This window comes from Strigops habroptila, chromosome 3 (genome assembly GCF_004027225.2).
Source record: "Strigops habroptila isolate Jane chromosome 3, bStrHab1.2.pri, whole genome shotgun sequence".
In the NCBI taxonomy this organism is placed as follows: domain Eukaryota; kingdom Metazoa; phylum Chordata; class Aves; order Psittaciformes; family Psittacidae; genus Strigops; species Strigops habroptila.
The window spans coordinates 2,318,806-2,331,776 of record NC_044279.2 but is presented as its reverse complement, the minus strand read 5'-3'; the positions used below and the strand labels follow the sequence as shown (position 1 = coordinate 2,331,776).

Sequence of the window (12,971 nt, the reverse complement as noted above, 5' to 3'; positions counted from 1 at the left end):
GTGCCATGGGTTAGTGGTGGTCTTGGCAGTGCTGAGGTAATGGTTGGACTTGATGATCTTAAAGGTCTTTTCCAACCTAGTTGATTCTATGATTCTACAGTGCTTGGTGCTGAGTGATTGGAACCCCCTGAATGCTGATGCTGTTGCAGTGTTGGTGAGCTTAGGAGAAGCCTGTTGAGTCCTCTGCGATTAATGCTGTGACACACATTCTTTCTTAAGACCAAGCTCAATCCTAAACCCTGGCAGCAAGTGCACGCTCTCATCATCCATGCAGAGAAGAGAACTTCATAGTTAGGGACTTCTTCTCAAAACTTCTCAGGAAAAAGGTAAAAGTGCAGCTTACTCTTACAAACTGTTCTGAATTCCAAAAGCCTGATGGCCCCAAAGCTGTGTCAGGGTCATTCTTGATTTGGAGGCAAACAAAGCAATACGGTGTTGATAGATGTTCTTTTGGTATAGTTAATATTTACTGGTATTGAGGGAGCAGACCTTAGCTTGGCTGTCTGCTTCCTGCATCTCCTTGCTTTGAATTTTTAATGTTAAGCTGACAGATTTGCTATAAACTTAAATCCTGAAGTGCCAGCAAATGTCTTCTTTTACTAATGATATCTTTTAGTTATTAGGGATTTTATCTATTTTAAATCTCTGGGTGCAAAACATGCTAGTTCTTGTTTCTTACAACATCAGCTCTGAAGTTTTGAACACTGCAGAGGGATTTTATGTCATTTCATTATTTTTCATTTTGTTAGTAACTGTGGAAGTGCTTTAATAACTAGTGAGAAAAACAAGTAAACTGGGAGAGATGCAAATTTGTAGTGTTGCTTTTATGCACTGATTTATCATCCCTGATGCCTTTTGTCCATGTTTGTTTTAAGGAAATAAATGGATGTTCTGAGAGTGAAGCAGCTCTGCTCTGGAGCCAGGCTGAGAGAGCTGGGCTGGGGCAGCCTGGAGAAGAGAAGGCTCCTGAAGGGGACACCTTAGAGCAGCTCCAGTACCTAAAGGGGCTCCAGGAAACCTGGAGAGGGGCTTTGGACAAGGGATGTAGGGACAGGCCAAGGGGAATGGCTTTAACCTGCCAGAGGGGAGACTGAGATGAGCTCTGAGGCAGAAGCTCTTCCCTGTGAGGGTGCTGAGGCGCTGGCACAGGGTGCCCAGAGAAGCTGTGGCTGCCCCATCCCTGGCAGTGTTCAAGGCCAGGTTGGACACAGGGGCTTGGAGCAACCTGCTCTAGTGGAAGGTGTCCCTGCCTGTGGCAGGGGGTTGGAACTGGAGGAGCTTTAAAGTCCCTTCAACCCAAACCATCCTGTGACTCTCTGAAATCAGGTTCCTCAGTGCAGTGCCCACTGTGTGTCTCCTGGTCACTACTGGAGCGCAGCAGCAGAGAAACGTTGTCTGTGGCCTGTTCCAGTTACCGGAGTGTGGGTTCTGTCTGCTGCCTTGTTGCTTGCATATTTGCCTTAATTTTAGCCTTAATAATAGAGCAATTACAAAACCCCGTGGTCTTTAGAGTTCAAAAGTGTCTTTGAACCAGCAGTAGCTTTCATTAATCTGATGGCTGTGTTTAAATTGTGTAGTTATATGACATAGCTGCTGTGTCGGCTGGAAGATGAGGCCTGCTAAGCTTTTTCAGCTATATCTTGACATCACTATAGGCAAATAAAATGTGAGCCATTTTCTCCACATTTATAGAATTGGCAGTAATGTTTCATTGGTGTTTCTGTAATGAAAAGAAGAAAGAAAATCAAACATCATTGTCAGTCTCTTTTTCTAACACTTTTCCACTTGCTAATCCTCTATTTTGTGATAATCTGGGCTTTGATTTGTATTTAACCAACTGTGTTTTAACTAACTTGGTTTATACATATGCTCAAATATTTGAAGACTGCTCATTAAATCCGAGTTGTTCAGATCTTGGACCCTTTTTATATATATTGAGTTTTCTTTTAGGAATAGAAATGAAGAAATACTACTCAAACCTTTTCTGCTTTAAAGAGGTTTATGGATAGAATCATCATTCAGACATTCCTCTAATCCAAGAGAGAAGTCCTGAGGTGGATGAATTGACCTTTAAATGTTGTCATGTGTGTTCTCCTTTAGGTGTCAGCTGTGGACTCCTTGGAGGGTCCCCTTCTTCAGGTGGAGGGATTGAGTGACCTGAGGCTGGAGCTCCACAGTAAGAAGATGAACATGCACTTGGTCCTGATAGATGAGTTACACCGTCACCTTTACATCAAATCAACCAACCGAGTAGGACAACGCAACAAGGAGAAAGGGAGATTAAGGTGGGTTTGGTGTGATGTGAGCTGAGGGGAGCAGGTCTGGAAGAGGACAACATTCACCCTTTCATAAGCAGAAGCTTTCTTGGGAGAGTGCCATCATCTTACACCTCAACCAGTCATTTTTGGCATATTGCTCATGCTTGTGACTGGAGAGCAGACAAGCTCCAAATACACTGATGCACCTTCGAGCCTGTGAACACTCTGTTCTCTTTCTTTCACTCCTGCCTAGTGATTCTATTGTTTTCTTGCTGCTTCCCACAGAAATATAATGAGGTCCATTCCTTTCAGCATTCTCATCCTCCTCTGATGCATACACCTTTCCTACAAACGTCGTGATCCTGAGGCTCAGTCAGGTAGAGGGAAGAACACAGGGAAAAATGGCTGATGTGTTAAAGCAAATGCCCAGGGTTTAAAAGACTTCCATGTACCCAGAAGTCAGTCTGCAGTATTGAAGTGCCCGAGCAGTGTCTTGGCTCTGTGGTGTTTCTAGGGTGTTTTAAAGATGTTGAAGCTTCTTACCTGGTTGTTGCCTCTGATCAGTAGATTTTAAGTACAGGTGCCTGGCTATTTCTTCCTAATCTTGTGGATTCTAAGCTTGAGGGTAATAGAGTTCTTGGGAGGAAAGGAAGGAAGATAATGGCCAGAAGAAAGTGACACAGTTTTGGAAGATAACTTATGTAGAGTAGAAAAGGTACTAAACAAGGGCAGGGAGCAAAAAAGGGAGCCACTGTATGATAAAGGTGCAGAAAAAAGACAAATTAGCATTTTATTATGAGAAGGAATAAAACATACTTACCAAAATGAAGAGGAGAAGATAGTAAGTTACATTAAATGAATTTAGGAAATGAAGAATTGATTGAAATTGAAATCTCTAGCAAGAAGGGTTCTAGCAAGTCATCACTCTCTTCCCTACTCATCCTGATAGTTTTTGGTGTACACAGACTATGTGACTGGTAATTCACTGCACTTCTGTACAACTGCTACAGGGCCCCTTATCTTGGTCTTGTTTTCTCTTTTTCCATGTTCCATGTTGATAACATGAACTCTTGCATCAAGCACAGCTTGTTCTTTTAGTGTGCTGCTCTAGACTGGCTGTTAACCAGGATGCAGTAATGTTTGTATCTTGTATTGATTTTAAGTGTGTGCTGTTTCACACTGCTGAGCTGGAATGGAGAGCTAATCCCTGTAAGCAGGGTATTGTAGGTGTATAGGGAGTACAGGTGGTTCTTAGGCAGAATAGTAAGTTTAGCTCTTGTCTTTGCAGGCTTCTATAAACATTTTGACCTCTAAGGGAACACGCTGAACTCCATTATAGGAGCCTTCTCCCTTAAAAATGAGTTCTTGCCTGTATTCCCCTGCCACATCCAGCTTTGTGCCTTTCATTATGCAGCTGGGGCAGCATGACACATTTTTGGCAAATAATTCTATGTGAATTATCAAAATGACCAAGTAGAAAGGCTGAGTAAGAAAATTCATCTGGAGAGGAGGCAAATAGGTGCGCACGGAAAAGGGATTTGAAGGGAGGAAAAAGGGTGGAGGTTTCTAATTGAAACTACAAACCCACTGTGCTGGGTTGCATCAAGGAGTGTGAGCAGCAGGTTGAGGGTGGGGATTTTCCTTCTCTAATCTGTCCTTAATGAGACCCCCCCCTGCAGTCCTGCATCCACTCTGGGTTCCCCACTACAAGAGGGACATGGAGCTGTTGGAGCAAGTCCATAGGAGGCCTATGGCCAGGTTGGGCGGGGCTTGGAGCAACCTGCTCTAGTGGAAGGTGTCCCTGCCTGTGGCAGGGGGTTGGAACTGGATGAGCTTTAGGGTCTCTTCCAACCCAAACCATTCTGTGGTTCTGTGAAACTAGAAGAGCTGGATGGATTGGGTAGTTGACAGGAGCCATGTGTATATACAGACACTTACTTGTTTTTGTCTGTGGACTTGTGCTTTAAGTTAAGTGTTGTAAACCTCATGTATCAAAACTGTTATGTAGATCTATTGCTTAGGCTTATGGATTGAAGAAATAAATGGATTATTTGTTGTTGAAGTAAGAAATTAACTTCTTGTTGAAGTAATAGTTAACTCTTTGCTTTCTTTCCCTTCGCACAGTTCACTTGTGAAAGATGCCTCTCCTGTACCTCTTATGGATGTTACCAACTTATCTACACCTCGAAAGTTCCTGGAAACTTCCCAGTTCAGTACTCCAGGAAGCTCCAGCAGTGAGTATTTCAGTCCTATGTATTCCTCATAGTAGGCACATCATCCCCTCTTCATGGTTGGCTGCTGATGGGAGGTCCTGAAACAAAAAGGCAGTGCTTTGTGCAGTGTCCTGGAGTGAGTGAGTGCTATGTCCAGGGGCAGACCTTGGCCATAGCTGTGTTTTGCTTTTGGAAAATCATTATTCCTCCCTATTCCCCCCATCAGCTTCAATTAAATACACTTAGTTTTCTGTGCCTGTTCTGATCTTGGTCATGTTCTTTATATCTTGAGCAGAAGAGATTTGCAGTCAGCTCAGTTGGCATACAGGTCTCCTCTACACTATTAATGTAAGCATGTGTATGTGTAGATATTGCAGAAGGGGGTTTTTTGCTGTGTTGAAGCCAAAAAGTCAAAGCTTTTCCTTGTGGAAACTTCCTGACTCCCACTAAAGATCTCTCTGTACACAGGGATAATCTGGTGGTGATCTTTGTATTCCTGTTACTACAGCAAACACTGAATGAAACACTCAAGTTTCAGTGCTGCTTTTGTATGAGGCTTTGGAAGTGCTGCAGAGAAGGAGAATTAATCCTTGCATTGTTTCAGTGGATTAATAAGTGGGGTTGTCCTTGTTTAACACATTCATAAAAGGAATAATAGAGAAGTGACCTGCATCTCTTCACGCTTCTCCAAAATCCAGTGTTTCAGTATTCCTCAAACGCAGAGAATCTTTTATTTTCTTCTCATCCTTATTTATTCTTTTGTCTTTGTCATCTTGTTCCTGTTTTTTCTTGTCCTTCTTGCCTCCTAGAGCCTTTCTTTTGCTTATTCTTGCCTTTCACTCTTGTAGGGGTTTTGTTATTTAGCTCTGCTCCTGCAGGGTTGCTGCTCTCTCAGAGCCTGAGGCTGTAGTTCTACCTACTAGATGTTTGTGAGGAGTCACTTGTGATATGCCACTGTGAGCTTTCAGAGCTGGAAGCAGCAGCTTGGTCATGGAAACCTGGAAGAGAACAGTGTGAAAATCCTGGAGAAAGAAATCCAGAATTCCTCTTCTTTCCCTGTCATCAGTGAGAAGTTCAGTTTCTTGCTAAAATCGCGTGATTTTGGGGAGCTGAGGAAATAAAGCACCCAAAATTGAATCCTGGTCTCACCATTGTAAATATTAACCTACTTCCTCTTCAATGAGTAAGCTGTATGTTGTATAGTGTTGCCATTATGTTCCACCTAAAATATTAGTCCTTTGTATAGTAAGGAAACAAGGACTCTGAAGTTATGGAGCTGATGGGGGGGTCTCCCATCACGCCTCCTGATGGGACATAGACAGCAGGAGATGCTCCTATTGAAGAATGGAAATCCTTTCAGTACCTTCAAACTTATTTCAGTACCTTTAGTATCTTCCTTAGGTGGTGTTTTTTATTGCCAGTGTAATACAAAACTTGGGTGCTCTGAAAAGAGTTTTGTTGGCCCTTGTCACCTCTAAAGACCTGCAGGTCTTGTATCTGCTGAGATTGGTAAGAGGTTACTCACTCTTCAAAGCTGGCCAAGGAGTTTTCCTAGGAGCTGTAGCCAATGTAAACCTGTTTGTAAAGATAAATGTGTTTTTGGGGTTCATGCTGGACTACAGTGATTCTGTCTGTGAAGGGAAGTCCCACACTGCTATTTCAGAGCCCAGGGCTTCACTGGCCCTAGTGTTACCACTTAGGTACTGCCCTTCTCCTTGAGCAGAGTCCAGTTCAAGTTTACTGCACTGATTGTCATAGAATCATGGAATTCCAGATTGGAAGGGACCTCAAGGATCATCTGGTCCAACCTTTCTTGGCAGAGCATGACTTGGACTAGATGTCCCAGCACCCTGTGCAGCCCAGTCTTAACAGTGTCCAACACTGGGGAATATCCACCACTTCTCTGTGGAGATTATTCCAGTGGCTGGTTGTTCTCAGTGTGAAAAATTCCCTCTTGTATCCAGTTGGAATGTCCCCAGGAATACTTAATTTGATTCTGTTTTTTGGGAGAGATGAGGCCAAGACTGTTTTCCACCATCTCACTAAGAACAGGACATGAGACCCCCTATTTAATCTAATAGCTCCAGTCGGAACAGGGACATTTGGGATACGCTTACCTGGACCATTCAAACATTTCTTCTTACACAAGCAATGATACTATTTTCAACTAAAAAAGGTCATTAGCTTATTGCTAATTATTTTGAGTGCTTCCCCCACATGCATAAGAAGAAAAAGAGGTTTGTTATCAGTCACTTGTGAGAGCAGAACAAGAAGTGGTACTAATATTCCTAAAGCACAGCTAGATCGCTGTTTTCTGGCTTATTTGAGACTTCTTAAAATCAGCAAATTCTAATTTCATTTGCCTGATGCAGTGTTGGTGTTTAAAATGCCCTGTCCTAAGAAACAGTTATTTCATACTGTGTTTGAATGAAGGTTCTGGGGTCCGAGCAGCAGGTAAGAACCACAGCAGTGGTCTTTGAGAACTCAATTGTTTGTGAACAGAAAACTGCACTGCTCCTTTCACTCCAAATGCCTCAAAAAGAAAGGCTTTGATGCCTTCACCCTCAACTAGTGAATTGACAGAAGTCAGTTGAGGATCTGCCTTAAAAACTCTCATTTCTGCAGATCTCTTTTTGCTCTTCATGCCCGACACACCAGAAAACCTCTTACCTGGCTCCTTGTTCTGCTCTGAATCACTGAGCGCTGGGCCAGCGTCCCTCAGACTGGCAAAGATGTGGGTTATAATAGGAAACATTCGATCAGCATGAAGCGTGCATATGGTTTTGTTTCAAGTGCACAATGTACTTATGGATATTTCTTCCCCCTAATTCTATTTAAAAGAAGCCTTTTCCAGGGCTGCACGACTATTAGAGAATTTATAACTTATGTGTCTGCATAACAAAAGCTGTTTCTGCCTTTAGTCATTTCAGTTCTTTGGCTTTTTATTGATGAAACAGAGTGGTCGTGCATATCAATGTGTGTCACGATGAAGCTCTGACTCATTCAACCCAGCCCAGCAAAGATGCCAACATTTTGAGTCCTTTCTGCATTCGCTTCCCAAAGGAGATGTTACCTCGTGCTGTAGAATCTTTATAAGGAAATTAAAGCTGTTCCTGCTGCACTTAAACAAACCCTTTGGTCGTGTTCACCTGAGGATTGCAGCTATGGCAGATCACCAGTAACATTTTCCTTTCATGCCAGTTCAGAGAAATAAATTCACTTCTAAATTAGGTTTGTCTCCTTGAACCTTCTGTACTCTGAAGAGTACTTAGGAAGGTTCCTGCATTGCCAGGCTCTTCCTGGAACTATAAAATGTGCTCACCCAGTACATAGCAAACCCCAAGTGCCCTTTTCTGAAGGATTCTGGAGAGTACTTGTTGGAAATCCAACAGAAGGTGAGCTGAGGTGGTGACAGTGTTGTCATTGGAGTATGTAAGTTTTATGCTGAACAGATAATATACTTCAGTGACCCATCCTTCTGAGCTCAAAGAGAAAAATACAGCTGCTAAATCCAAGCAGGATGGTGGCTTCTATGGTCAAGTCTAGTTCCTGCTCCTGGCTCTGGTTCTTCAGGAATGCAAGTGCGTGTGTGTAGGTGAAAACATGTAGAGACCTGTGAGCTTGGCCCTGCTAAATACCTGCAGGAACCAGAGCTTTAAGGTCCAATTTCAAAGGTGGCTCTAAAAATGCCTTTGTGGCATTCTGCTTGGTTTAATGGTTGCTTCCACTTCAAACGTGTTGAATAAATACGTTTAGGCTAGATCTTAGGCAGAAGCTCTTCCCTGTGAGGGTGCTGAGGCGCTGGCACAGGGTGCCCAGAGAAGCTGTGGCTGCCCCATCCCTGGCAGTGTTCAAGGCCAGGTTGGACACAGGGGCTTGGAGCAACCTGCTCTAGTGGAAGGTGTCCCTGTCCGTGGCAGGGGTTGGAACTGGATGAGCTTTAAGGTCCCTTCAACCCAAACCACTCTGGGATTCTGTGAAACTAGAAGGAGTAAGTGGTTGATAGAAGCCATGGAAATGGGAATTTTTTTCCTGTTAACCTCACCTGAGGATCTGACACCAGCTGGTGACTTCTCTATGCCTTGTACTAAGAATTAAATGATGCCTTCACTGAACCAGAGGGGTCCTGGTTTAGCTGGTTTGCATCTGCACAAATCCAGCTGAGGACTTGATGGGAAGGTGATGGCAAGTCTGATTCTCTCCCACTGTCATTGTGGTGCCACACAAAGAGCAGAGCTTGTTCTTATCTTGGGATAAACTTTAGTACCTAGAATGTTTAAGAGGAAGTCTGTTCCTGCAGTTGGAGGAGGGTTTGCAAGCACACAATTAACATGAAAGCCTCTGAAGTAACTTTTGGTCTGTTTTTGCAGGACTACGATTCATCTCACTGATCCTCACTCATGGTTCATGTTCTGACTTGAAGCTAAGCACTGATTTTTGTAAGCTGTGTGTTTGGGGAAGGAAAAGGAAAATCATGGAGATTTTTAGGTCCATGTGATGAAAGCCAAGAAGAGAAACACATAGATTGGAGCTGAGGAACAATTCCTTCCCCAGAGGGTGCTCAGGCATTGGAACAGGCTGCCCAGGGCAGGGCTGGAGTCACCGTCCCTGCAAGTGTTCACACCCCGTGTAGCCGAGGTCAGTGCCATGGGTTAGTGGTGGCCTTGGCAGGGCTGGGGAACGGTTGGACTTGATGAGCTTAAAGGTCTTTCCCAATTCAGTTTATTCTATGATTCTATGGTCACTTTTGCTGTGTAATTTCATTAGCGGTTCCTATATGTGGTCCCGATGTAAGATATTTGACTACCAGGCACTTACTTTCTTATTTGGAGACTCAGTTTTCATGCTGGTGTGCATCGGGAGGGTGTTGAACGTGGCTGACAGAGTTGCTTTGTCCACTTTTGTCAGAACGAAATGTTCTTGCAATGGATTTGGAAGAGTGGCCTTGTCAAATCAAAATGCCTCTGTTTTTGAAAGACCAACATCCTTAAAGCTGTAGATTGAACAGTGTGAACAACAGCTTTATAAAGAGGAGATTTGCCTTGAGGCTTTGAGGTTATTGATCTCAGAGACCCATTTTCTTCTAGGCTTGGTAGTAAAGTGGAGCAGAAAATGACCAAAATCTTTAAAGGCCCCATTTCTAAAGTAACTGTCCATTTGTGGCTCTCTGGCTCTGTACATGGGTCAGAACAAGGATTCAGCATCAGAAATGAGGAGGTGACATTTCTTCACACTTCAAATTATGCCTCTGGGGCGCTTTGAACTTGCATCCTTTTCTTTAGAAGGATTGAAGGCTGAAAGGATATAATCAGAAAGGACATAAATCATGGGCAATAGTACATGAAATTTTACTGTGTGCCCATAAAAACACACAGCTAATGAAATCTCCTGTAATGAGGAGCAGCAAATTTTGACCATTCATTGCAATGAAAAACAAGACCCAAGAGTCTTTTCTTTAGCTGCTTTGCTTAAACGAGTTATCAGCGTTGGCCTTTCTGGGCATCAGACCAGAGCTATTAAAATGCTTCTTGCAGCAGGTTTCTTTGTTGTGAAATGGCACAAGTGTACAAATGAGGGTAGCATCACTTGGAATAGGTGTTTTAATGGGGAACCAGCAAATCTAGAAGCTGTCGGGGAAGTTTCCACCTTTAACCGTGGAGGTGATGAATCGGTGATGCACACGATTCAACTTACTACTGCTTTAAACTAAGGGTAGGTTTTTGTCTGCTTGCACAGAGTTGTGTGTTTTCAGGTGCTCTGCTTCAGTGATGACATTTTGGAAGTGGCTGAATGTTTAGTTAGAGAACGTGGCAAAACCAGCACTGCTTGAGGTTGGTGGCTTGGATGGCTTTTGAGGAACCATATTTAAATGTTCTGTTTCATAAGCATGTTTCAGAGATCATTAGAACAAGAAAATCATCAGGAATGGCTTCACCCAGAGGAATTCATGCTTTGACCAACTTGATAAACTTCTATGATATAACTGACTGGTAGATAAGAGCGGTGAATATTGTCTGCCTGCTCTTCAGTAAGGCCTTTGACACCATCTTCTGTACGATCCCAATAGAAAACCAGTAGATGTACAGGTTGGATGAGCACCATCCAGGCTGTGCTCAGGTTGGGTGACTGAACCCTACCTGAGTTGAGGTTGGGGTGACTCAAGAAGTGGCTGAATGGTTGGATGCAGAGGGCAGTATCAGTGGCACAAAGTCTAGTTGGAGGCTTGTAACTAGTGGGCTCCTACTGGGTTCAGTCCTGTTCAATGTCTTATTTGCTGATGGGGCAGAGTGTACCCTCAGCAGGTTTGCAGATGACACCAAACTGGTTGATAGGCCAGAGGGTCTTGCTGCTATCCAGAGGGACCCAGGTAGGCTGGAGAAATGGGCTGACAGGAACCTCATGAAGTTCAACCAGAGGAATTGCCAAGTCCTGCCTCTGGAGTGGAACAACCACAGGCACTGGGACATGTTGGGGAGTGCTGGCTCCAGTGCTGGGCTCCCCAGTACAAGGAGAGACATGGATGTACTGGAGAGAGTCCAGCACAGGGTCATGAAGGTGATTAAGGGTCTGGAGCATCTGTCCTAGGAGGAAAGGCTGAGAGAGCTGGGACTGCACGTCCTGGAGAAGGCTCAAGAGGGATCTTTACCTGGAAGGGGAGGGTGCAGAGAGGTTGGAGCCAGGCTCTGTTCAGTGCCCAGTGCCAGGACCGGAAGCAATGGGCACAAACCAAACCACAGGAGGTTCCCTCTGAATATCAGGAGACATTTGGTTTTCCCCTTGGATTATGGGGGCTTCATTGTGCTCCCTGTCCCTGTCTTCCAGCTCAGGGTACCCAGAGAACAACTGGTCTTACTATTAAAAACTGAGGCAGAGAAGGCATTAAGTACCTCAGCCTTTTCTTCACCCTTTGCCACTAAGGGTTTCCCCTGCATTCCATAAAGGATGGAGATTCTCCTTTTGTAGCTAATATATTTACAGGGATATTGTTTATTGTCTTTTACAGCAGTAGCCGAATGAAATTCAAGTTGGGCTTTCTTCTCATTTTCTCCCTGTATAACCTTACAACACCCTTGTAGTCCTCCTGAGTTACCTGCCCTTTCTTCCAAAGGTCTTAAACTCCCCTGTTTTTCCTGAGTTCCAGCCAGATCTCTCTGTTCAGCCAGGCCAGGTTTCCCTGCCAGCTCATCTTTCAGCACATGGGGATGGCTGCTCCTGCACCTTGAATAACTCCTTCCCGATCAATGTCCAGCCTTCCTGGGCTCTCATCCTTCAGGATTGCATCCCAAGGGCTGCTAAACAGGCCAAAGTCTGCCCTCCACAAGTCCAAGGTAGCCATTCTGCTGACCCCCCTTCTGTCCAAGAGTCAAAGCTAGGAATAAACTCTGATAGTGTTGTGATTTTTGCCTTCATACCAGTGACTAACAAAGTCGTTCATAAGTTTAAGAGAAAATAGAGGTGTATCTTTCATTTCTGAGAGCTGATATGTAGGGATATCTTCTTTCACCCAGAGAATGGCACTTTTAAAGGTGCACTTCCATATAAACGCCTGCCTACTTTTGATGCCTTTTTTAAAAGGAAGGGGACAGGAGGGGCTCATTCCTGGGCCAAAGCTTTGTGGTCAGATAACCCCTTGATGACATTAAATGGCAGAAGAGGATGTTTGAAGTGTGGAAGACACGGGAAAAGAAGAACATCTTCAGTTACCCAGGGTTGGAATCTTGTCAGATCTTAGAGATCAATGGGCCCCCAAAGCTACCCAGGATACCTGCTTAATAGGCACAACGTGCAGGAAACTTGGTCCCCACTGTTTTAGCAAAAGACCAGATCTAACGAAACTTCTTGCTACTAGATCTTGAACCGTTCACTTTGCTGTTGTTTGTAAGAGATGTAAATCGATGTCTTGATATTTGAGGGTGTTCAAAATTGGTTTGCTCTTTTGAAAATGGAAGAGTTTCACACACGTCTGATGCGCTGGCAGAGTTCTCAGCCAGATTGCTGCCGTTAGTCCTCTTAAATGCTGTCCTCACATTTGGATACGGCAGCGTTTCCTCCCTCTTGGGTTTGCATGGTGTGTTATTAAGAATAATTTGCAGCCCTCTTACAAAGGGGATGGAGTGTGATGACGGGGACCTGCCCCTAAAAGGTTTAGAGTGTGAAATCCTCACATTGAGCTCAGAGGAACAAGATATTTGGGCTTTTTAAAAACAATAAGTTAAAACCTTTCTCTCTCTAACATTTCCAGCACTGTCTTTTCACCAGCTCTTGTTCCAAAGAGCTCGTTTTCTGTGTTTGTGCCTGCCATGTTTTAAGAGTAACATGTAGCGTTAACATGGGTAGACCATGTACACAGTGCACGAAGTGCTTTGCAGCCTTATAGGTTGAAAGGGGTGTGATAGATGAGAGCGTTGAGCAGGAATATGTTTGCATCCTTGCTGCTTCTAAAAATTTACCATGTTCTGGGTGTTTCTAGCTGCTTACCCCACAACTTGCCCAAACAAAA

The 12,971-nt window shown here is 44.0% G+C and overlaps 1 protein-coding gene across 3 annotated transcripts in view; it reads left to right on the top strand.

Moving 5' to 3' along the window:
* Positions 1 to 12,971, top strand: part of EXOC4 (exocyst complex component 4) — a 396,577-nt gene that overhangs the window by 46,093 nt on the left and 337,513 nt on the right. For all 3 annotated transcript variants that reach the window (XM_030480709.1, XM_030480710.1, XM_030480711.1), the window contains exons 4-5: positions 2,101 to 2,285; positions 4,383 to 4,492. In XM_030480709.1, the coding sequence (XP_030336569.1) occupies positions 2,101 to 2,285; positions 4,383 to 4,492 (295 nt within the window). The remainder of the gene's footprint in view (positions 1 to 2,100; positions 2,286 to 4,382; positions 4,493 to 12,971) is intronic.